At 43.9% G+C, this 26274-nt stretch overlaps 1 protein-coding gene and 2 pseudogenes across 1 annotated transcript; 2 read left to right on the forward strand and 1 right to left on the reverse strand.

The window, feature by feature from the left end:
• The window catches only part of LOC125543442, a 33125-nt pseudogene extending 25732 nt beyond the window's left edge, over window positions 1–7393 (forward strand).
• Window positions 7394–8818: 1425 nt separating this feature from the next.
• On the reverse strand, window positions 8819–10394 carry LOC125532590 (obtusifoliol 14-alpha demethylase-like). The gene is made up of 2 exons (XM_048696594.1): window positions 9978–10394; window positions 8819–9863 (listed from the first exon to the last, which is right to left on the reverse strand). The coding sequence occupies exons 1-2, from the start codon at window positions 10392–10394 to the stop codon at window positions 8853–8855; spliced, it is 1428 nt and encodes a 475-aa protein (XP_048552551.1). The 3' UTR covers window positions 8819–8852.
• A 2611-nt stretch (window positions 10395–13005) lies between these two features.
• Window positions 13006–18347, forward strand: LOC125532591 (annotated as a pseudogene).
• The last annotated feature ends 7927 nt before the right edge of the window (window positions 18348–26274 follow it).

The following is a 26274-nucleotide window of genomic DNA, read 5'->3' on the forward strand; positions in this document are numbered from 1 at the left end:
GAGGGTTTGTGGCCCCCTCAGAGCTCCTCTAATCCTAATTCTTGGCCTATAAATTCCCAAATATTCCCAAACGACCAGAGGCATCCACAAAAATACTTTTCCACCACCGTAACCTTCTGTACCCATGAGATCCCGTCTAGAGACCTTTTCCGGCACCCTATCGGAGGGGGATCCGATCACGAAGGGATTCTACATCACCTCTATTGCCCTTCTGATGAAGCGTGAGTAGTTTACCACAGAACTACGGGTCCATAGCAAGTAGTTAGATGGCTTCTTCTCTCTCTTTGATCCTCAATACCAAGTTCTCCTCGATGTTCTTGGAGATCTATCCGATGTAACATTCTTTTGCGGTGTGTTTGTCGAGATCCGATGAATTGTGGATTTATGATCAGTTTATCTATGAATATTATTTAAATATTCTCTGAATTCTTTTATGCATTATTTGATATCTTTGTATTTCGCTTCGAATTATTGGTTTGGTTTGGCCAACTAGATTTGTTCTTCTTCCAATGGGAGAGGTGCTTAGTTTTTGGTTCAATCTTGCGGTGATCTCACCCAATAACAAAGTAGGGCTAGCGAGACACGTTTTGTATTGTTGTCATCAAGGGTAAAAATATGGGGTTTTCATCATATCATCTTGTTTAAGGCGTTACTCCGTTCTTATGAACTTAATACTCTAGATGCATGCTGGATAGCGGCCGATGTGTAGAGAAATAGTAGTAGATGCAGGCAGGAGTAGGTCTACTTGACACGAACGTGATGCCTATATTCATAATCATTACCTTGGGTATCGTCATAACTTTGGGATTTTCTATCAATTGCTCGACAGTAATTTGTTCACCCACCGTATTATTTTCCTTCAAGAGAGAAGCCTCTAGTGAAACCTATGACCCCTGGGTCTATTTTCCAACATATGTCTTCAGATCTGTAAACCAAAAAAATCCAAAAATACCTCGGTGCAATTTATTTATTTTTACTTTTTTTTACATTTTAGTAATCTTTTATATCTATCTCTATCAGATCTCACCTTTGCAAGTGACTGCGAAGGGATTGACAACCCCTTTATCGCGTTGGGTGCAAGTGTTTGATTGTTTGTGCAGGTGCATAGATTGGAGCCTTGTGTGTATCTCCTACTAGATTGATACCTTGGTTCTCAAAACAGAGGGAAATACTTATCTCTACTTTGATGCATCACCTTTTTCTCTTATAGGGAAAAACCAATGGAAGCTCAAGAAGTAGCATGTAGAATTTCTGGCGCCGTTGCTGGGGAGATCTACATCAAGCCTACCAAGTACCCATCATAAACTCTCATCTCTTGCATTACTTTATTTGCCATTTGCCTCTCATTTTCCTCTCCCCCACTTCTAAAATGTTTTCAGAAAAGAGCAAAAAGATTTGCCTTTTTATTTGCCCTTCTTCCATTCATATTTTCGTTTGCTCTCATGCTAGACCACGTTGTTTCCATCATGTCTGAACATGGGGAGGTTTTCATTGAAAGAGATAGTAATAATCTTGAGGGAAATTTTGATGACTTTGCTAATAACGATCCTCATGAAGAACCTACTATCATGCATACAAAAATACTCCGCATAGATAGCTGTAATATTATTGGAAAAGATGTGATTCAAGATTTTTTACGTGTGCTGGTACGCTACCTACGTTTGGAGGATCTATTATTAATCAAATTAATAGTCTTGTGGGTGCAATAACTTTGCTCATAATTGAACTCGAAAGACAATTTGTTCATATGCACCCTTGCATACAAAGGATTTTTTAGAGTTCTCTAATATTCAACATTCTTCCATTAAACAAACCGCCACTATATTTTTAGCCCATGAGTTTAGATTCATCATGAAAGAGGCTAGCGAAATTTTTTCTCATTACAAAATAAATGGTGGTTGTCCCCCTATAGAGGAGATCCTTTTTAATCAAGCAGAAATAATGAGATTGCAGTCTCCCGATTATGTTGCCTATAATGAAAATTTGAGAAAAAGGGTCCCTACCGAGGTTTTGGTTGATAAGATTTATGAACTTAATGATAATTTTGCTATACAAAACAAAGGATTAGGGTTCATATTAAGATATAGGCTTATGACGTTCCACCAAAGGAAAGCTTATAATGATGAGTTGATTATAATCTATGGGCCGAAGGAGGAACCTATTCCTCCCACACTTGATCTTATGGATCCTTATCCTATTAAATATAGCCCTTTTGAATATTTTTTCTCGCCACAAAGGAAACTTGCCGCTGAAAGAAGGGAGCATGAGATGAGCATGGATGATCTCCCTTACTATTATGACAATACCTACATCTATGTTTTATGCCTAGCTAGGGGTGTTAAACAATAGCGCTTGTTGGGAGGCAACCCAATTTTACTTTTTATTTTTTGGTTTTTGGTTCTGTTTTGCAATAAATACACATTATTACCTCTGTAGTAGTTTTGTTTTGGTGTTTTAATTAGTGTTTCAGCCAAGTAAGACCTTTGGGATGGCTTACGGTGATAGTTGATTTGATCTTGCTGGAAACAAACTTTTGCAGCCAGCAAAATAATTTCTAAAAATACAAAAGTGTGCTTTTGATCTGAATTTTTCACACAACATTGATATACAAATTTCCTAGGTTTTCCTATTTTTTCATAATTTGTGGAGTTACATAAGTATTTGAAGTTTTCAGATTGCTACGGACTGTTCTGTTTTTGATAGATTCTGTTTTCTATGTGTTGTTTGCTTATTTTAATGAATCTATGGCTAGTATCGGGGGGTATGAACCATGGAGAAGTTGGAATACAGTAGATATTTCAACAATATAAATAAAGAATGAGTTCACAACAGTACCAAAACATGATAATTTATTTTCTTATACTAACGGATCTCATGAGTTTTCTGTTGAGTTTTGTGTTGTGAAATTTTCAAGTTTTGGGTAAAGATTTGATGGACTATGGAATAAGGACTTGCAAGAGCCTAAGCTTGGGGATGCCCAAGGCACCCCAAGGTAATATTCAAGGACAACCAAGCATCTAATCTTGGGCATGCCCCGGATGGCATCCCCTCTTTCGTCTTCGTCTATTAGTAAATTTACTTGAGGCTATATTTTTGTGTGTTTTGCTTGGTGCGTCTTGTATGATATGAGTCTTTTCTTTTTAGTTTGCCACATTCATCCTTGCTGTACACACCTTTTGAGAGGGACACACGTGAATCATGAATTTATTATAATACTCTATGTGCTTCACTTATATCTTTTGAGCTAAGCTATTTGCTCTAGTGCTTCACTTATATCTTTTTAGAGCACGGCGGTGGCTTTATTTTATAAAAGTTGTTGAACTCTCATGATTCACTTATATTATATTGAGGGTATCTCTAAACAGCATGGTAATTTGCTTAGATTATGAATTTAGTCCTAATATGATGGGCATTCAAGAGGGATATAATAAAAACCCTTTCATATAAAGAGCATTGAATACTATGAGAAGTTTGATTCCTTATGATTTTTTTTCAGATATAAAGATGGTGATATTAGAGTCATGCTAGTGAGTAATTATGGATTGGTAGAAATACTGGTGTTAAAGTTTGTGATTCCCAAACAATGCACATATGGTGAACCATTATGTGATGAAGTCGGAGCATAATTTATTTATTGATTGTCTTCCTTATTGGTGGCGGTTGGGACAGGTGATGATCTTTTCCTACCAATCTACCCCCCTAGGAGCATGCGTGTAGTACTTTGTTGCGATAGCTAATAAATTTTTGCAATAAGTATGTGAGTTCTTTATGACTAATGTTGATTCCATGGATTATACGCACTCTCACCCTTCCACCATTGCTAGCCTCTCTAGTACTGCACAAATTTTCGCTGGTGCATTAAACCCATCATATACACTTCCTCAAAACAGCCACCATACCTACCTATTATGGCATTTCCATAGCCATTCTGAGATATATTGCCATGCAATTTCCACCGTTCCGTTTATTATGACACACATTATCATTGTCATTTTACTTTGCATGATCGTAAGATAGCTAGCATGATGTTTTCATGGCTTGTCCGTTTTTTGATGTCATTTGCTATGATAGATCATTACACATCACGGTACACCGCCGGAGGCATACATATAGAGTCATATTTTGTTCTAAGTATCGAGTTGTAATCTTGAGTTGTAAGTAAATAAAAAGTGTGATGATCATCATTATTAGAGCATTGTCCCATGTGAGGAAATGGAAGCTATGATTCCCTCACAAGTTGGGATGAGTCTTCGGACATTACAAAAATAAAAGAGGCCAAAGAATCCCACAAAAAAAATAAGAGAAAGGAAAGAAGGGGCAATGCTACTATCCTTTTTCCACACTTGTGCTTCAATGTAGCACCATGATCTTCATGATAGAGAGTCTTCTATGATCTCACCCAGTGACAAAGTAGGCGTAGCGAGACACGTGTTGTATTGTGTTTTCATCATATTGCTTGAGTTTATCCCTCTACATAATGTCATCTTGCTTAACGCATTACTCCGTTCTTATGAACTTAATACTCTAGATGCATGCTGGATAGCAGTCAAGTGTGGAGTAATAGTAGTAGATGCAGGGAGGAGTCGGTCTACTTGACACAGACGTGATGCCTATAATTCATAATGATTGCCTTACATATCGTCAAAACTTTGCGCTTTTCTATCAATTGCTCGACAGTAATTTGTTCACCCACCGTATTATTTTCCTTCAAGAGAAAAGTCTCTAGTGAAACCTATGGCCCCCAGGTCTATTTTCCATCATATATATTCAGATCTATAAACCAAAAATCCCAAAAACACCTCGCTGTAATTTATTTATTTTTAATTTTTTTTATGTTTTAGTAATCTTTTATATCTATCGCTATTAGATCTCACCTTTGCAAATGACTGTGAAGGGGTTGACAACCCATTTATCGTGTTGGGTGCAAGTGTTTGATTGTTTGTGCAGGTGCATAGATTGGAGTCTTGTGTGTATCTCCTACTGGATTGATACCTTGGTTCTCAAAACTGAGGGAAAGACTTATCTCTACTTTGCTGCATCACTCTTTCCTCTTCGAGGGAAAAACTAACGCAAGCTCAAGAAGTAGCAAGCAGCCATATTCGCGATAGCTCCAGTGTCCATATACCAGTCGCCGCCGCCGGTGTAGTTGGAAGGAGAGGGAGCGGAGTGCAGGGTCGCCAAGAGCACCGGGTCCCAAGGCGCAAGTGGGAGCGCCGGGACCGATGGCTGGGTCGGGGCCGTCAGGGGCAGTAGCAGTAGCCCTCCTGGTTGAGGCGGCTGGCTATAGGAGAGAGGCTCGTAGGGCACCGCATAGAATGACTGATGCGAGGGAGGCCTCATGCCAAGGATGCCTGGTGCAGGAGTGCGGGGAACCGGCATGCAATAAGCATGCACAACACCGGTCCACGGGTTTTGACTGGCGTACCACGAGGCCTACTGGAACTGCTTATTGGGCTCCTCCCTGAGCCCCGTTGCCCTGCTGCTGCTTGCAGCCTCCGCGGCGGCCCTCGCGGTGACCCCCGTTTGAGGCCGGCGGGGGCGGCAGGGCCGGCGCGGGACGCGGTGGTGGCAGCGCCGAACCCCCGTGAGTGCCGGCGGTTAGAGCGGTGTGGGTCGCCTGGGTTCGGGTCATCTTCATCACCTGTCCTCCAGCTTGAGGTACGCCACCACCTGGGCAAAGGTAGGCTTCGCGATGAGGGTAAGGTTGGAGGCGGCGTTCCCAAAGTCCTCGTTGAGACTGGCGGTGAGGGTGCTGATGAGAAGCTCGTCGCCGACCGTCTAGCCGAGATCATGGAGCTCGTCGGCTAGCTTCTTGAGGTGCATGCAAAAGTCGTCAATGGACGAGTCAAGCTGGTGGCACCCATAAAACTCGATGTGTAGGAGGACCTTGTGATGAAGCTTGTTGTAAGTGAAGAGGCCATTGAGCTTGGTCCAGACGGCATAAGTGTCGTCGTCATCGTCCACCACCGTGTGGAAGAGGTCCTTGGAGATGGTGAGGTAGATCCAGCGGATGATGGTGGCGTTGAGGATCATCCACTCCTCGTCGTTCACCATGAGGCTAGAGTCCATGGTGCCGTTAACATGACCATGGAGCAGGTACTCGCGGAACACCAAGGACACATACCCCTTACAAGCGGAGTAGGAGGCGGTGGATTGATCAAGGACCACCGTGACATGCTCGTGGATGTTCAGATCACGAACGAGAGTCACATCCAGACCGGCGAAGGGATTGGTGGCGGTAGAGGATCCCGTGGAGCTCATGGTGGTGGCGGGGAACACGGGACAGTGGCTAGGGTTGCGGCGCGGCTAGGGGCGGCGCGGCTAGGGTTGAGTGGTGTAAGAGGAGGGTGCGGCTAGGGTGGGGTGGCGGAAGCAGGAAGGGTGGCGGCGGCAACTTGCGGCGGCGGATGGGGAAAGGCCAGCGACGGTGGCAGAGGTTAGCGGTGGCGATCGGCGATGGCGGCGGCGGGTGGCGGCGGCAACTTGCGGCGGTGGATGGAGAAAGGCCAGCGGCGGTGGAAGAGGTTGGCTGCGGTGATTGGCGGTGGCGGCAGCAGGTGGCGGCGGCGGCGAATAGGATAGGGTTAGGATCGACTTGCGATTGATACCATGTAGAAAAGTAGGTTTAGGCCGTGCAATACAATTGCATTGATTGGTGCACTGGACACATATATATAATATACAGCATGAGGGCTACAACCTCAACTATACAAGAAAATTAGGAGGTGGATCCTAGACACAATATACATACACAATATATTCAACACCTTTAAAGCGCGGCCACTGAGGATATAATCGGTTTGTGGCCAGAACGCCCCTCGAGGAAAACTATATTGTGAAAGGGCACATCAAGTTCGTATACACCATCATCGTCATGCGTGATACACCTGTCACCGTACCGCCTTCCGACATCGGAAACCATATCGGCTGCTTGCTGGATCAGACATATGGGACGGACGTGTCGTTTACCGTCGACGGCAAGACATTCCTAGCGAACCGAGCCATCCTTGCAGCCCGCTCACCGGTCTTCAGGGCAGAGCTTTTTGGGTCCATGGCCGAAGCTACAGTGTCATCCATCACAGTGCACGATATCATGCCTTCAACATTCAATTGTATGCTTCGGTTCATATACACGGATGAGTTTCCTACTAGAGAAGATCACCCCTCCACTGAGGTATTATTTGATTCACTTGCCGCTCCAGATCACTATGCGCTAGACCGTCTAAAGCTTATGTGTGTCCAAAAGTTATGAGATAATGTGTCAATGGATACAGTTATTGATATTCAAGCTTGCGCTGAGATGTACAATTGCCCCGTGTTGAAGGACAAGTGTATTGACTATATTGGTAAAAAGAAAGAATCTAAGAAGCAGCCAGAGTCTTCGTTGGGCTAGGGCACATACTTCATGCATTATGGTTCGTGAGTTTGGACTAGAGAGTGCTCGAATATAATATACTGGAGTATTTTTACACAGGTGCATATTCATCTAGGATTCTATTTGTGCTTTGACAAGAATTATGGTTTTCTTGTGTTTAACATGTACCTTCTCATTTATAGAATAATCATTGTTTTTCTTAGAAAAGGTGTATTGACGGGGATTTACTCTGTTTTGTTGTTGCCAAATTTCTGTACTAGATATGATTTCTAGTTTGTTGGAGGATTTCCTACTAAGTGAGCCATATTGCATTTAAAAAGTGTTATTAATAACCTGTGACTCTCATAGATGAGAATGTGCAATTGATTTTGTAAAATAGTAGCCTACACCATCAACATGACATTTTTTCTTCTCAAATGCTCAAGGAGTTGCACCCCGTCTTGTCGGTGAACTATGGTTCGCCAACAAGTGCACAACTGCACTGACATATTGATAAAGAAACTAATTCTAAACAGCCTAGTACTTCGTCGGGCTAAAGCACAGAGTTCATAGATTATTGTTGGTGAGAATAGAGAGTGCTGGATTTCTATTTGGCCTCCTTTGGTTTGGAGGAATTTCATAGGAATTTTAAAGGATAGGATTTTTATAGGATTTTTTCCTTTAGAGCCCTTTGGTTCATAGAAATAGATTCATATTCCTATGTAGGATTGGTTTCTATCTTCCACATTTCATAGGAAAATAAAAATGAGCCTAGACTCAATAGAAAAACTCCTTTGATTTCAACCAAATGACATCTCGTTTCCTATTCCTACTTATAGGATTTGAGATACATGCCATCTCATTTCCTGCAAAGTTCCTATTCCTATGATAATCCTATCCTATGAATCAAAAGAGGCCTTATGGTTTCAGGAAAACTATGGCCTTCTGGTGTTTGATAAGTACTTACACATTGTGGAGAAAATCATTCTGTATCAAGAGAATTTGTGAAGAAAGCCTGAAAAGCCTGAAAATCCAATAGAAAACGAAGACTAAATGATGGAAAAGTACAAAGCTATGCATCGTATACGTATTTCTATTTTTAACTTGTACGTCAGGTTGACGACAAATTTGTGTTTGGGCAGATTGGCTATCTGTACGTACATGAACTAATGAACAGATTATAGTTGTTAATTGCATCATGCCGAAGGGGTGTGTTTTAATCTCTACCACTGATTTACTTGAGAGGGTGTACTTATTCACAAGACTTAAAGTGTTTAGCTGTAGTCTCCCTCAAGATAAACAACAAAGTGCGCACGCGCACAGGGTCATATGTCACTCACGAAAGTGCCCTCCGCGGTTGACTTGTCGAACAAATACAGTAGTTCAACTGTGCACGGCGCAACGGTTAACTAAATGGTAATCCTAATTTATTGGTGCTAGGAGAAAGTAGCATATGCAACATGCTGTAGATATATGTAGGGTCTCTGCGGCTCGTGAATTACGCGGCCGCTGACATCCTCCTGTTGTAGCGGACCATGACCTTCCCCTTGGGCCCCGGCATGACCACGTTCCAGTTCGTCTCAGGGAATGGCGACACCATCTCCATCTCGAAGTTCCTCAGCAGGTGGCTCCATATCACCTTGATCTGCATGTACGCGAACGCCTCGCCCACGCAGGCATGCCGCCCACCACCGAACGCCGTGTACGAGAACGCTTCGCCGGCCCCGTTCTCCCCTCTGCCGGGGCCGAACCGGTCCGGCTCGTACCTCTCCGGGTCCTTGTACACATGCGGGAGACGGTTGTGGATCACTAGCGGGCTTGCGACCGTACGCCCCTCCGGGATTTGGTACTCGTCGCCCTCCCTGGTTCGCACGGTGAAGCTCCGCCGCGCGTGGCGCAGCAGCATCATCGCCGGCGGGTGGAGCCGCAGAACCTCCTTGACACAGCGGTGGAGGATGTCCATCTCCTGCAGGACCTCGTAGTCCACGCGGTCCCCGTGCCGCTCCACAATCTGCTCCTGCTCCTGGACGGCTGCGCGCAGGTGATTGCCATTGGCGTGCGCGAGGAGGCGTGCTCCAGTCCACGTGCCCGTGCTGGAGCTTGTGTGCTGCCCCGCGAACAGCGCCGAGACCAGCATCCCGACGACCTCCGTCTCGGTGGTGGCGCGGCCGTCTTTGTACCTGGAATCGATCAGGCACTGCAGCATGTCGTTTGGGCCACCATCGGGGTAGCTTGTTTTGCGGGAGCTGACGATGCCGGAGAATATCTCGCCGAGCCTAGCGCACGCCGTGTCGCGTCTGCGGTGCGCCAGGATCGGCAGGTGCGGGAATAGGATGGTGACGAGACGCATGCCGTCATTGAGTTCATGGAGGTGCGTTGCGACCTCACCCAGCATCTTGGCCCGGACCTCCTCCCCGAACAAGCACCGGCTGGCGACGAGCGTGATGAGGTGCTCCAGCTCCTTCTTCAAGTCAACCGTGCCGGTTGGTCCCCATCTCGCAAAGTATTCCTTATGCAATAATAACATACACAAGTAGTACATAGTAGACATCACATCAGACTTTCTAAACGATCGAGACAACTATATGTACTTAAAGATGATGCCATCTTAATTATTTCCTACCTCAACTTCTTGCACCATGAGGCGAGCGTAGGTCCTAAGCTTGGCCGGCTTCATCGCATCGCCGAAGAAGCGGAATTGCTCGCGACGAGTGGCGAAATCTACGTCGAAGGCGACGCCGGGGCCGAAGGTCGGAATGGTGAACTGTGAAACCTCGTCCTGGCTGATCTCCGAGTCGAGCCCTTGGAAGAAATGGCTCGACACATCTGGCCCAACTAGGAAGGTCACCTTGCGATTCAACAGTCTCACTGTGAACACGCTCCCCATCTCAGCGTGGGCATCGCGGATCACTTGAAGCGGGCCCTTGATGAGAAGTGATGGGAGCATCCCAAGAAGGGGAGCCCCTGCAGCCTCGGGCGGCAGAGGTGGTGAACGTTTGGTTGTTGGGGAGAACGTCGCTCGTCGTTGTAGCCACGCCATTCTGGTGAACACAATTGTGACCAAAATAGGAAAAGATGCTAGCCAAATGATTCTTGTCAATTCCATGTTTGCACTCCAGATGCGATTGCCGGGGTACGTAATACTGTAAAACATGGTAAAACAAGTTAGTAACTAAGTTGTAACTTATGAGTACGCGAGACACCCATCAGCACCCATCAATAGTTAATGTGTCTGTGTGGTAGTTTTCTTTTTTGGAGCACATGTGATTACATACATCTTGTAAGTAATCACATGTGCTCCAAAAATTAAAACTACCACAAAAATAGGCCAAATATTCAGCTACCCAAATTTTTACACAAACTTTTCCTTGCCCATAAATTCGCCAACATTGGCAAGCAAAGTGAACTAGTTGCCAGAGATGTATTGGAAAGGCAAAATATTGGCAGCCATTCTAGCCAACAACAAGTTTTCATTTTGACCCAGAAAATGCTAAGGTATGTTTTGGCCCACCATCCGGACATATATCCTTTAAAATATTTAGACTCCACTATATCCTTGACAATTATATATGTAGGTATGTCTCAGGAATACTAATTTTCATAATATTGCAGTTTGTCGGGTCTTGCAAGTAGGCGTCCATGGTTATGTTTTCTAGACAATGTGTTGTCCAAAACGTAAACTTGTGGTATATTTGAGATGGGTCTGAGATCCTAAATATTCAAATAATAGATGATACTACTCTCGTACCGTGAAATTGAAAACTAAATTTTAAATATTTCATTGAATATAACTTGATCTGTTAAGATTCAAAATATGCAAGATTTAAACCCCCACTTAAATGCATTGATGCATGCTGCATGGCAACAACAATTTTGACGACGTAGCTCACTGTGAGAGCAAAAAAAATGACTATCCCACCTCTATTAATGCTTGTTAGTTAGGTTTATCTATATAAGATATATAGTTATAGATTGCTAGAATTTTGTTAAAGAATTTTTTTGAGATAGAAGAAAGCTATATATAGATGGTTAAGTATGACCCCATTTTTCTGCAAAAAAGTTACGCCTTCCGTGCAGGTTGGAACTTGCCTGGCAAGAAATTTCGCTCTTTAGGGGCAAGTCTGGTACTATTATAAACAGTTTACATACTCCCTCCGTCCTGAACTACTTGTCGTAGAAATGGACAGAAATGGATGCATCTAAAACTGAAATTACGTCTAGATAAATTCATTTCTATGACAAGTAATTTAGGATAGAGGTAGTATGTTGTTATACTGCTAGCTATACTTCCATGGAATATATAAAGGACGGACTCCAATCAATTTCTCTTATTACAAAAAAGGACCTGCATCATATTGACCCAGAATATATGTAGCTCTCCACAACGAATGCATGACTTATTCAAGCATGTATATGTGAGATGGCAGCAAGGATTTCACAAGAGCTTACACCTAACAGCTGCTTCTGGCCTTCAGGGACTCTGTAGTGGATCGCAAACTGAAGCACAGGTGCATCAATGATCTATGCGTGTTTAGCCTAGCGTACTCTGCTCACCCAGGTCTTAGCTTCTCGGCGATCAAAATAATGCAGTGGGAGATGGAGAGACTAGGGAGCACGCTGCACGGGTATTTGTAGTGGAGGAAGTTAATTATGCCAGCAAACGATCACATGTAGGCATTGTTAATGAGACCATCTAGAATGGCTTATAGTCATCCACATGGTTAGTTAATACAGATTTGCTAATTCTCATCTATACGAGAATTAACGAATTCTTCTCTAGCTCTACATCATTTAATTAATTAAAAATATCCTCACAAATCTCCAAAAAATGGTGTAGGAATAATATATGACTTAAATAATTTCCATCTAGATGGAAGGAACTAACAAATGTTCCTCGCGTCGCTCACAGGGCGACGCCAGGGTCCAACCCTAGCACCGCTAGAAGCACCCCGACCCCGGCGTCTCCCCTACCGCCGCCGTGGAGGCGGGCCCAACACCAAAGGTGCCTGAGCGGGTGGTTCGCGTCGGTCACCCCCTTGTGTGGCTTGTTCGGTGCCTGCGGGAACATCACACACGATGGCTAGAGCAACGTCCCCTGGATGTGTGGCGAAGGCAGTCCTCCTCCATAGCATGTCCTAGCAATGGTTTGTTGGCGGTGGGTCGTGGGTATGATCCCAGCCTAGATTCGTCGTCGGTGTCGCTCTTGGTCGGCAGGCGGAGCGTAGAAGTGCCAGTGAGGGGCTGTTAGAGTCTCACTGCAGACGTTCAAGTTGCGTGCTCTTTCATGGTGCAGCAATGCAGGAATCCAATTCGTAGCTAGTTCAGAGTGGTGCATGTGCTGGTTGTGGTCATTCCAGGCGATGGCGACATCTTAGGCATCATTTCCTTTTTGAAGGCATCGTATTGTAGTCTTCGTCACCTCTCTTGGGCTACTCCACGGAAACCCTAGGTCTGAGTATCCCAGATCGGACAATGGCAGCGCCTTCGTTGCCGTTCTCTCTCCATGGGGCATCTTCTTGGTGGAGGTTTTGGCTAGAGGGGCCAGGAGGTGGAGCGGTGTTGCATCTACCGCATCGATCATGGCAGGTTACGGTGGCGTGGCGTGGCAAAGTCTCGGTGACGGATGCGTGATGATGGACACGTGTAGGGTGATGGCGCTATTTTGCGATGTTGACGGCAGGCTCAACAAGGGTTATGTGTGGTTCATTATCCTGAAGATAGGTTCAGAGATGGCAGCATCGGTGGTTTCTGGTGTATGCACATGCGGTACGTGTTGAGGGTCTACTGGACCGGTTTTGTGCTCTCGTCTCACTCCTGGTCTGCTTGGTGAGGCCTCTGGATCATAGATGGTGGGGCTTCGGTGAGAGGTCAGGCACTAGTAGAAAACAGGGCTTTGGTCCAGGCCGGGTCAGCCCATTAGTCCCGGTTCAGTCAAGAACCGGGACTAATGTGAGCATTTATCCCGGTTCGTGCGGCTAAGGCATTAGTCCCGGTTCACCTGGGCCCTTTAGTCCCGGTTCGTGCCACGAACCGGGACTAAAGGGTGCGATGTCCATTAGTCCCGGTTGGTGGCACCAACCGGGACTAAAGGTTAGACCTTTAGTACCGGTTGCTGCCTTCAACCGGTACTAATGGGTTTTGAGGCATTAGTACCGGTTCATGGCACGAACAGGTACTAAAGGTCCCATTTTCAAACTTCCCCCCCCCCACCCCCGTGGACCGCCTTTTCAGTTTTAGAAAAAACAAAAGAAAATGATGGAAATGTCAAAAACATAAAATAAAATAAGTTTCCCATGTGATATGTGGTCTACTTGTTGGGAAAATTTACAAATATGAATTTCGACTTTATTTGCAAAATCTCTCTGGAATTTGTAAAATGGGCATAACTTTTGCATACGAACTCGGATTAAAAAGTTTTTTATATGAAAAATCATCTACTCGAAAAGTTACATTTTCAAAATCCTCAAAAACCTAACAGAAAAAAAGTTACGGGGCTTTTAAGATCTAGAGTGGAAAAAATCGAAAAAATTACTAGTCAAATCTGGTCAAACAGTGGTCAAACTGTCGTCAAAGAATGGTCAAACTAATTATTCTATAATATTAGTGTTACTAAATAATTATTTCAGTTATTTTGAATTTTGGTCAAATATGGTCAAACTATGGTCAAACTGTGGTCAAACAAAGGTCAAACTAATTATTCAAGAAATATTAGTGTTACTAAATAATTATTGTTTTTTAAAACAATAGTTTCAAACTCAAATAGTGAAATGTGTCACTTCATGCTCAAGCAAAATTCATGAAGGTTAATAGGATTGACATCTTACTATTGTCAGGAAAACGACAAGTGCAGACTTGGAAACGGGAGAGAATAGAACCCGGAAGTTAAGTGTGCTCAGGCTGGGGGAGTGGGAGGATGGGTGACCGTTCGAGAAGTTAGATGAGTTGGAATGATGAGGGGTGATTAGAGGATAAATTGAGCAGTGATGAGGGATGGTGATTACACACTAGAGGTTAAAATAATTCAGAAATTTGAAAATCAAAAAAAATTCAAAAAAATTCAAAAAAAAAAATTCAAAAAAAATCATAAAATTTCCTTTAGTCCCGGTTGGTGTTACCAACTGGGACTAATGGTGAAACTCCACGTGGCCGCGCCCTTTAGTCCCGGTTATGGGTTGAACCGGGACTAAAGGGGAGAGGCATTAGTACCGACCCTTTAGTCCCGGTTCGAAAACCGAGACTAAAGGGCCTTACCAACCGGGACAAAAGCCCCTTTTTCTACTAGTGAGGGCACTTGGCCCCGATGGTGGACACCCCCATCATTGAACTTGCATGGCAACAATAGTTGCCGCAACACAAGATGGCTTTGGGTTGATCGATGTAATCTTTTTGCCAGGCTTTGTTGCATAATTTAATAGAAAATGACTGTGTGCATCATTTTTTTATGCAGACGCCCGGGGTTTCAACACCGATTTCTAGAAGAAAAAATCACATCTAGATCTGACCTAGTCACACCATAATTCATTTCGTCCTTATATCATGGGAAACTGAAGAGGTTAACCACACGTAAACGCCCTTACGTGATTAATTAGTTATTAGTATCACATGGTGTATTGTAGTGGTTTGATAAGAAAGTTTAGGGTTATCCGGTCTACATCACCTAGTGAAGGGGTAAGAATAGCCATTGTTAGAGATATGACAGAGAATAAGCCGCAGAAGAACAAATCAATCGCTGGGAATATGAGATTTTAACGTGAAAAACCCCTTCAAAATGAAGGGGAAAAAATCACGAGCGCCTAGCAGCAAAACTTCAACCACCGTCCCCCTCACAGGCGTCTCTGACACGGGACGAGCCAATATGGACTAACTTCAGACTCCACCCTGCTATGTTACATCCCAAATCTCTCGACGACTGGCTTGTGCTCTGCTCCACTCTCTCAGAAGTTAGCTGATATAAGTTTTGATCACAACTTAACAAGCATCTCATAAAATGGAGAAATTTTGACTTATATTATAGATCATCTATTAGCTAAGTGAAGACAAGGCTACTTTTTCATTTCTCTCTCTTCAAACTCTACAGATAGCGTAAGTGGTATTGTCAAAATTAAGAGAGCACTACCCTACGTGTCCACAAGGTTAATTGATTCGTGTCCACATGCTTAATCGATTTCCCTAATCTCATGTATACGTATGTATTACTCCTTTCGTTTCTAAATATAAATCTTTTTGGAGATTTCAATTAGGACTACATACAAATATACATAGACGTACTTTAGAACGTGTATTCACTCATTTTACTCTGTATACAGTCTATTGAATTTTCTAAAAAATACTTAATGAAGGGAGTACTCAGCAACCGAAGAAATGGACCACATTTAAACAGTACCATGTAATCAAATCTGGTCAAACAGGAACAGTGAAACAGTCGGCATGAAACGACTCTGATTGGGAAGCACTATATAATAGTATTGTTACAAGTGTACTCCTGAGAAACACGAAGTCCGGACAAATTGTCATCAACCACCAACCCTTACTTATGCCGATAGTGAAACCGACACAAAAAGATCATGATTACACATCTTGGAGGCTGAGAAACTTCCACGCTTTCTCCGAACGGAACACACGATCGGGAACACATCTTCGTTCTGCTGTTTCTTCTCAGCATTTACTGCATCACCTCGTACAGTTGCGAGCTGCCCAATAATACAACCGAACAAGGTGCAAGTACCACACGGAATCACTGCCGACCTGAGAAATAGGAACTATCGATGGCATCTCCAAAACGCACCCTCCAACCTTCACTATGTCTGGATTATAGTATTTGGATCACCTTTTCTATTCAATGGGATCTGTATATGTCCCTTTAGCAGTTTGGGCATACGTACTCTGATATCCTATAGACAAATGTGGGGCTTTGTTGGAGTCCGGACATAAAAAGCTTCACGTGATCTTTCTCTTTTTTCTCTCTTCATATGCATACATTAAAAAAACACTTCCGTGACGAATACGTGTTTGCACATTAGGTCACGTATTCCGTCACGAATATACATTGGTGACGATTTTATCACAGAATTAAAATAATCATATGTATGCTATCGTAGAAGTGTTCCGTGACAATACTCAAATTATCATCACAGAAGTGTTTACTTCGAAGACGATAAATGACGCGTCATAAAACTGATTCGGTCATGAGTAACCGACACGTGGCACCCACCGTAATGGGTCGTCGTTAAGCCATCTGCTCCCAGTTTTGGATCCGATACCTGTTAACAACCCCGATCAATGGCGATTTTTCACATGTCAATTTCTTATTCACCAACGGAACAATGTGTCATTTCTAAGTTGCGACACGTGTTTGTCGAGGCAACGAATCTGACAGTGAGTCCTAGGGGTACGAATAGGGGCAGAATCTAGCTGCGGCACAGGTGTGGCACTCATATTTTATGATTTAAAGCCCCTCGTGAAAAGGTAAAAGTCCTACATCTCGAGCCCTGAGGTTATGTTTTCTCTGGGGTGTCTCATTACAAAAGGGTTGCAAACCCTTATCACATCGTCGGGGAACGGCTTATATAGAGCATGTCTTTTCCCATTAAGGCTACCTTACAAGGGAGGTAAGGAGGAGGATTATTACAGGCGTTACTGGTAACTACCATTGTAACTACACTTGAAGCATGGTGTCAAGCCCCTCGAACATTGCAACTCCTGCATCCCATCTTCGCTTTCTATGTACGAATGCTAGTGAGCGAAGTTGGCTGGTGGTAAGACGTCCAAGTGAGCTATTGCCATCCTAGTGGATGGACCATATCCGAGTGGATATCTAGAAGCGGGCATTCAAATGCACCTATGGTTTAGGAACCTTACAATGGTAGTGTGGGGACCCTAGGTGGGCCCAGGGTGTCCGATCGTTGACCCTAGTCTTAGTAGGTGACTCCATCATTAGCCCCCGAATCGGGTGAGGTTTCGTAGGACCAATCAGTCGAACCCTTGACTAGGACTAAGTGCTGCGGAAGCACTCGGAATCCGTCGTCAAGTGTTAACCCATCGTGGCCTAAGCGAAACCACAAACGATTCTGGACTAGAGTGTTCAGACTGATCAGGGTTACGTTGACGGCTGAGTAAAGCTTGGTGGCACTCGTATGTCTGCGGTGATCGGCAGTGGCGGCGGCGGCGGATAGGATAGGGTTAGGATCGACTTGCGATTGATACCATGTAGAAGAGTAGGTTTAGGCCGTGCAATACAATTGCATTGATCGGTGCACTGGACACGTATATATAATGTACATCATGAGGGCCACAACCTCAACTATACAAGAAAATTAGGAGGTGGGCTCTAGACACAATATACATGCACAGTATATTCAACACCTTTAAAGCGCGGCGACTGAGGATATAATCGGTTTGTGGCCAGAACGCCCCTCGAGGAAAACTACATTGTGAAAGGGCACATCAAGTTCGTATACACCATCATCGTCATGCGTGATACACCTGTCACCGTGCCGCCTTCCGACATCGGAAACCATATCGGCTGCTTGCTGGATCAGACATATGGGACGGACGTGTCGTTTACCGTCGACGGCAAGACATTCCTAGCGAACCGAGCCATCCTTGCAGCCCGCTCACCGGTCTTCAGGGCAGAGCTTTTTTGGGTCCATGGCCGAAGCTACAGTGTCATGCATCCATCACAGTGCACGATATCATGCCTTCAACATTCAATTGTATGCTTCGGTTCATATACACGGATGAGTTTCCTACTACAGAAGATAACCCCTCCACTGAGGTATTATTTGATTCACTTGCCGCTGCAGATCGCTACGCGCTAGACCGTCTAAAGCTTATGTGTGTCCAAAAGTTATGAGATAATGTGTCAATGGATACAGTTATTGATATTCAAGCTTGCGCTGAGATGTACAATTGCCCCGTGTTGAAGGACAAGTGCATTGACTATATTGGTAAAAAGAAAGAATCTAAGAAGCAGCCAGAGTCTTCGTTGGGCTAGGGCACATACTTCATGCATTATGGTTCGTGAGTTTGGACTAGAGAGTGCTCGAATATAATATACTGGAGTATTTTTACACAGGTGCATATTCATCTAGGATTCTATTTGTGCTTTGACAAGAATTATGGTTTTCTTGTGTTTAACATGTACCTTCTCATTTATAGAATAATCATTGTTTTTCTTAGAAAAGGTGTATTGACGGGGATTTACTCTGTTTTGTTGTTGCCAAATTTCTGTACTAGATATGATTTCTAGTTTGTTGGAGGATTTCCTACTAAGTGACCATATTGCATTTAAAAAGTGTTATTAATAACCTGTGACTCTCATAGATGAGAATGTGCAATTGATTTTGTAAAATAGTAGCCTACACCATCAACATGACGATTTTTTCTTCTCAAATGCTCAAGGAGTTGCACCCCGTCTTGTCGGTGAACTATGGTTCGCCAACAAGTGCACAACTGCACTGACATATTGATAAAGAAACTAATTCTAAACAGCCTAGTACTTCGTCGGGCTAAAGCACAGAGTTCATAGATTATTGTTGGTGAGAATAGAGAGTGCTGGATTTCTATTTGGCCACCTTTGGTTTGGAGGAATTTCATAGGAATTTTAAAGGATAGGAATCTTATAGGATTTTTTCCTTTAGAGTCCTTTGGTTCGTAGAAATAGATTCATATTCCTACGTAGGATTGGTTTCTAGCTTTCATATTTCATAGGAAAATAAAAATGAGCCTAGACTCAATGGAAAAACTCCTCTGATTTCAATCAAATGACATCTCGTTTCCTATTCCTACTCATAGGATTTGAGATACATGCCATCTCATTTCATACAAACTTCCTATTCCTATGATAATCCTATCCTATGAACCAAAAGAGCCCTTATGATTTCAGGAAAACTATGGCCTTCTGGTGTTTGATAAGTACTTACACATTATGGAGAAAATCATTCTGTATCAAGAGAATTTGTGAAGAAAGCCTAAAAAGCCTGATCGTTGACCCTTGCAATGGTAGTGTGGGGACCCTAGGTGGGCCCAGGGTGTCCGATCGTTGACCCTAGTCTTAGTAGGTGACTCCATCATTAGCCCCCGAATCGGGTGAGGTTTCGTAGGAACAATCAGTCAAACCCTTGACTAGGACTAAGTGCTGCGGAAGCACTCGGAATCCGTCGTCAAGTGTTAACCCATCGTGGCCTGAGCGAAACCACAAACGATTCTGGACTAGAGTGTTCAGACTGATCAGGGTTACGTTGACGGCTGAGTAAAGCTTGGTGGCACTCGTATGTCTCTCAAAAGAGATAGACTACTGATCTGAGTGTGGACGTGTCATGAAACTCGAGTGTCGATGCCTCGCGTGGGCTGGCTTTCCGGAGAAATGCAACTTATTCTCCCGAGGGAATGCCAGCACATGCCATCTTCGAGTCCAAGTTTGTGAGACTCACACCTTGGAGCCTAGAAGAAGGACCAAGTTAAACTGTAGAGGAGCATTGAGCTCATCCCATTCTTTGATTGTGCATCCAAGTGAACGACGACCATTGCAGGGTGCTCGGTAGACCGAGTGGTTCTCAAGAAAGAAATCCGCAGTGATCAATCGGACCAATCCGCGGAAGAATTCCTGCGATTCAAAAACTTGCTTGTACATGGAAGCATTTACGCCGTGGTTAGTGTGGAAGGTGGGCCGTGTCGCCTCGATTTCCGCCCCAAAAATCCGCCACGTGCACCAGTTCCTCTATGTCACGAGTGTCGCATACGTCGTTGGATCTAAACATCAACGGCTGACGATTCGTGGGGCGGATTTACTTGTGTTATAAAACTCAGGCGGGCATCACCCACTCACCCACTTGGACGAATTCGTCACCCACACTTCCAATATGCGCACCAAAGCGCCCTAAGCCAATGGGGAAGAATACGATGACGAAGCACGAGCGGGCGAAGAAGTCGTAGAAGGGTTCATTGTCTAGTGTCGGCCCTCCGCTGGGCCGAAACCAGGGGGATTGGATCCTGTCGCAGGTCTCCAAGAAGCTGGTGCTGGAGCTCGTCGCCGACGGGCCGATTCCTGAGGAGGGATGGAGGGTACCGGAGGCGGACGAGATGGAGCCTGCGTCGCACTAGGATGAGTGTGTCCTCCTTGTCACCCACATGGAGCGAGGTTTGTCCATCCCACCCCACCCTTTCTTCCGCGGTTCTCTAAATTTCTTCGGGGCATAGTTACAACATCTCCCACCGAATGCGGTAATTTACCTGTCGGCTTTCATTTCTCTCTGCGAGAACTTCATTGGCGGACACCCCCACTTGGGTTTGTCTAAACATATCTTTACTTGCCAGTCCATGACCATGAAGAAGGCCACCCAAAGCGGCCAAAACCAATGTCATCTAGTAATGCGGGGAGTTAGGCATGCAACTTAGGGGTAAGAATTCCTTCCAATCCATGAGCTTCCCTGACTCCGTCAAAGGCTGGTAGAACACCAGGTTTTACAGTAAAGACGTGTCGAGTGTTGGGTCACCGACTGGTCTCCCACCGTATTCGGGTGAGAGAGTAGTTGCTCGGCCATCCCTCAAGATGGCAAAGCAGAAGAAGGTACAGGTTGGGATTCTGGTTGATGCCCAGGTGTGCATCGTAAGAGTTGGAGCCGACGCGATGGACCTACTGGAGGTCTTCCTCAGTCGGCGAATCCAATGTTGGAGTATGAGGGTTCGAGTGGCCCCACCCGAGTGCACCTTGAGGATTTGACTCAGAAGGCAGTGGAGGATAAGATCAAGGCCATCACCTCTGCGCGCGACAACCCGCAAAGGGCGAGGAGAATGGCTCCTTATGATCAAGACCATTCACCTACTAAGGTAAACCCCATGTTTGATCCACCAGGTCGTTTTCGTGATAATTTTATGTGTCTAGATTTGACCCCGCAATTTTTTTTTCAGCAGAGCTTCCAAGACATGATATCCTAGGTGCTGAATGTTTATCGCGCCCCTAGAGACATGGCTAGTGACACTGAGCAGCACCTTGATGAAGACAACTATGCATAGGATAGTGAAGAAGAAGAAGAAGAAGAAGAAGAAGAAGAAGAAGAAGAAGAAGAAGAAGAAGAAGAAGAAGAAGAAGAAGAAGAAGACAATGAAGAAGGTGAAGAGGCGGAATCTTCTCCGTTCGTGACCATCCAAAACTACATGATCAAACTTGGCCACATTCTAGGTTTAGTAAAGTAGATTTTCACAATTATGATGTCTGTGGTGGGTGGCACACAGTGCCCGCCACGGCAAAATTTTGGAATTTTTGAACTCCTTTTGTGTGAGTTGCCGAAATACATGTGTGGCGGGCCTACTGAGGCGCGTGCCACTGCTTATTCTTAGAGCAATGGTGGGCACTTTGTGCCGCCCATCACTAGAAGTCTTCACCAAGCGGGGGGCTTGGAAAGAGTTTACCTGTGACGGGGATTGAAAAAGTCCTGCCATTGCTAGTACTATAGCAATGGCGGTTTCCTTTTAGTATTCGCGAGCGCTACTTCTCCAAAGTAGCAATGGCGGGTGTCTGGTCTTGCCCGCCACACTTTTGAGTTCACCTAAGGCCTTTTCCTGTAGTTTCACCCCATAACTCATTCCATTCTTATCTCATTTACGCTCAGCAACCGAAGAGGTTAATCACACGTAAACACTTACATGATTAATAAGCTGCCAGTATTTGATAAGATAGTTTTGTGTTATGCGATCCACATCAACAATAGGCATTGTTAGAGGTAAGACAAGCAATAAATCAAAGAAGAATGGATCAATCACAAGGGACGCACAATTTTAATGTGGAAAATCCAAATCCCTCTAGAGGGGCGTAGGGGTAGGTAGGGGGGGGGGGGGGTTGAAGGACACTCCGCTATGGCCCAAGCCTCCCAGTAACAGGCCTCCGCTCCGCTCCGTCAGAGGTTACCTTTTATACTTTATATGAATTTGAATCACAACTTAACAGGCATCTCTTAAATGGAGAAAATTTGACTTGTATTATACATCATCTATTAGCTAGCTAAAAACAAGGCTCCTTTTTCCATTTCTCTCTCTTCAAACTCAACGGTTATCGTACATGGTATAAAATTAAGGGCGCACTACCCAACGTGTCCACAAGATTAATTGGTTCGTGTCCACATGCTTAATTGATTTTTCTTATTCTCATGTATACGTACGTACTCACCAGCATAAGAAATCGACCACATTTAAACAGTACCAGGTAATCAATACTGGTCAAACCGGGGGCAGTGAAACTGTCAGCATGAAAAGGACTCTGATTGAGAAGCAGTGTACTACTCCCGACAAACCCCTGAAACGTTAGTTATGCCGATAGTGACCGACTGAAAAAAAAAAAATCATGACTGCACATCTTCGCGGCAGGAAAACTTCCGCGCTTCCTTCAAACTGAACACACGATTGGGAATGCTCTTTATAATCTAAGTATGGTGGTGTCTGGTTATCTAGTCCTAGGACTTTTTCTAGTCCCAACTAAAAAGTCCCTAGTCCCTAAAAAGTCTCTTCCTGTTTGTTTCCAGAGACTAAAAAGTACCTAGTCTCTTCCTAAAGGTTATTAAATGACCATGTTGCACCTAGTATATAGAAAAATAACAATCAAACAATACCACGGGATGGCGAGCCAATGGGTGCATGAAGGGGCATTGTTGAAAAAGTCTCAAAAAGTCCCAAAAAGACTCTCCTCGAGAGTCTTCTTCATTTAGTCCCAAATGCCTAATTTAGTCCCAAAAAAGTCCCTCCCGTTTGGTAAAAAAGTGTCTAAGAGGGACTTTTTCTAGTCCCTACACAAAAAAGTCCCTAGAAACAAACACTCCCTATACCTCGTTTTGCATGTTTCTTCTGGACATTTACTGTAGTGTCACCTCGGGCAAGGTGCTACTATCCGCACGGAATCACGGCCTACTTGAGAATTATGAACCATCGGGGTACTGATAGTAGGGATGAAAACAAAACCAAAATGACATAACTGCATGCTACTATATTTTTTTCATATTTCTTTTGTAGATGCTGAAACAAATATAGAAATCCCGAAAATGAATATGAAAACAGATACTACCAAATAGACATGGAGTGAATACAGAGCAGACACCGAAATAGAAGTGGGTGTTGATCGAAACTTAGAAACCCCGTGAATCATAGAGAAATGCACACAAAAACAAACAAATTTAATGAATTGTTAACATTTTTTCAAAAAGGGGGTGATCCCCGGCCTCTGCATCAAAACGATGCATACGGCCATACTTATTAATAAGCAAATAGGTTCAACAAAAGTCGTCATGCCTCAAACAAAAGAACGATAAATGCTCACAAAGAGCAGAAAAGTAAAGGTAAAGCCACAACCGCCTGGCATAAGAAAGATAGGGAAACTAATTGCCTATCCTATTACATGACCGCCATCCAAACCGGTTGAAAATAACCCGTGTTACCATCTCCCATCGGATAGATCCAATAAACATACGCTCCCTCGCCACCGTCGTAGTGAGTAGCGACCACATACGGATCAACACGGTAGCTCGGAAAATAACCTGCAAAAAATGAATGTTTGTTGTTCTGTTAAAGACCAAATCATTTCTGCAGGTCCAGACTGCCCATAATAAAGCACATACTACTACATGAATGTGTCTCGTTGTTTCGGAATCTAGCCCGTCAAGCCACGTCCCAAACAACGTTATGATAGTATTCGGAGGAGTAATATTAAAGGCTACGTGAACCGTCTGCCATAAGATATTTGGCAAAGGGCAGTCAAGAAAGAGGTGTTTGATGGATTCATCCCGATCACAAAAACTACATCTTGTGGATCATGTCCAGTTGCATTTTGCGAAGTTGTCGTTAGTTAAAATGACTTGTTTATGTACAGACCACATAAACACTTTAACTTTCAAAGATACTTTGACTTCCAAACATATTTCGAACTAGGGATAGAGCTAGAATTGATAACATCCAGATACATGGATTTAACCATAGACTCTCCATTCCTAGTTAGCTTCAAGCACAACTGATCGGGCCATTCAGAAAGCTGAACATCCATCAGTCTTCTAACAAGATAGAGCCAGGCTTCCCAGCGTTTTCCGGCTAGCGTCCTCCTGAAAAGAATATTGAGAGGAGCGGACTGAAGTACTGTTGGAACGTAAGTGTCTCTTGGCTGAACACTGCTATAAAGTGAAGGATATTGAAGCGCGAGGGGTGTTTCCCCTAGCCATGTATCCTCCCAGAATCTCGTAGTGGTATCTTTCCAACAATAAACTCCGTCCAATTGAAAAAGGCTGATTTAACTCTCATCAGTACTTTGCAAAAAGGCGAGTCCGCCGGCCTCACTGTCACCTGGGACAAAGTTTTGTTGTAAAGGTACTTATTACGCAGAATCTGCGCCCATGTGGCCTCGTCTCAACAGATAACTTATACGGCGACTTGCTAAGAAGATATTTGTTCTTCACCTTAAGATTTTCAATACCTAGACCTCCTTGGTCTTTCGGTCTACAAATAATATCCCATTTAGTAAGTCTGTATTTTTGCTTTAGTTCATCACTCTACCAGAAGAAGCGTGATTGATAGAAGTCAAGCCTTTTCCGAACTCCAACTGGTACCTCAAAAAAGGACAAGAAAAACATGGGCATACTCGTGAGAACCGAATTAATGAGAATCAATCGGCCTCCGTATGACATTAGCTTGCCCTTCCAGCATCTTAGTTTCTTCTCAAATCGATCCTCAATGCACTTCCATTCTCTCTTTGCCAGCTTACGATGGTGAATTGGTATACCCAAATACATGAAAGGTAAAGCCCCGAATTCGCACCCGAACAATTGTTTGTATGCATCTTGTTCCTCATTGGCTCTTCCAAAACAGAACAATTCGCTTTTATGGAAGTTAATCTTTAACCCGGTCAATTGTTCGAATAAGCATAGTACCAACTTCATGTTTCGCGCTTTTGCCAAGTCATGCTCAATGAATATGATAGTATCATCGGCGTACTTTAGGATAGACACACCTCCATCAACTAGATGAGGAACCGGGCCACCTACCTGACCATCATTATCTTCCTATTAGAATCGTCAACATGTCAACCACTATGTTGAACAGAATATGTGACATCGGATCTCCTTGTCTCAGGCCTTTATGTGTTTTGAAATAGTAGCCTATGTCATCATTCACTTTAATTCCAACACTCTCTTTTTGCGTGAAGGATTCTACCTAGTGTCTCCACGCCTGATCGAAACCTTTCATATGCAAGGCCTGTTGAAGAAACGGCCATTTGACATTATCGTACACTTTTTCAAAATCCACATTGAAAACAACACCGCCTAGTTTTTTCGTGTGAATTTCAAGATGTGTTTCATGAAGGACCACAACCCCTTCTACGATGTTTTTGTCCGACATGAAAGCAGTTTGGGGCGGCTGCACCACAAAGTGCGCAATCTGCGTAAGTCTGTTAGTCCCAACCTTGGTGAAAATGTTCAAACTTTCATTAAGAAGACAGATCGGCCTCAACTGCTTAATTCTCACGGCTTCTGTTTTCTTAGGAAGCAAGGTTATCGTTCCAAAATTCAAATGAAATAATTGAAGCTGCCTAGAGAATAAATCACGGAACATCAGTATCAAATCCCTTTTAATAATATGCCAGCACTTTTTATAAAACTCCATCGGAAAACCATCCGACCCTGGAGCTTTATTATTCTTCATTTGTGAAATAGCATCAAACACCTCTTTCTTCGAAAATGGGACGGTCAAAATATCATTCTCATCCGCGGCAATTTGAGGAACATCCTCAACCCTCGACTTATCCAAGAATACGAAATTATCCTCCGGAGGCCCAAATAGCTGCTTCTAGTAATTGGTTATGTACAATTTTAGTTTTACCTGTCCTAAAATCGTCCCCTCGTCGTGCTCAAGATGAAAAATTCTTTTCTTTCGGTGCTTGCCATTGGCGA

The sequence above is a fragment of the Triticum urartu genome, chromosome 1 (genome assembly GCF_003073215.2).
Source record: "Triticum urartu cultivar G1812 chromosome 1, Tu2.1, whole genome shotgun sequence".
Taxonomy (NCBI): domain Eukaryota; kingdom Viridiplantae; phylum Streptophyta; class Magnoliopsida; order Poales; family Poaceae; genus Triticum; species Triticum urartu.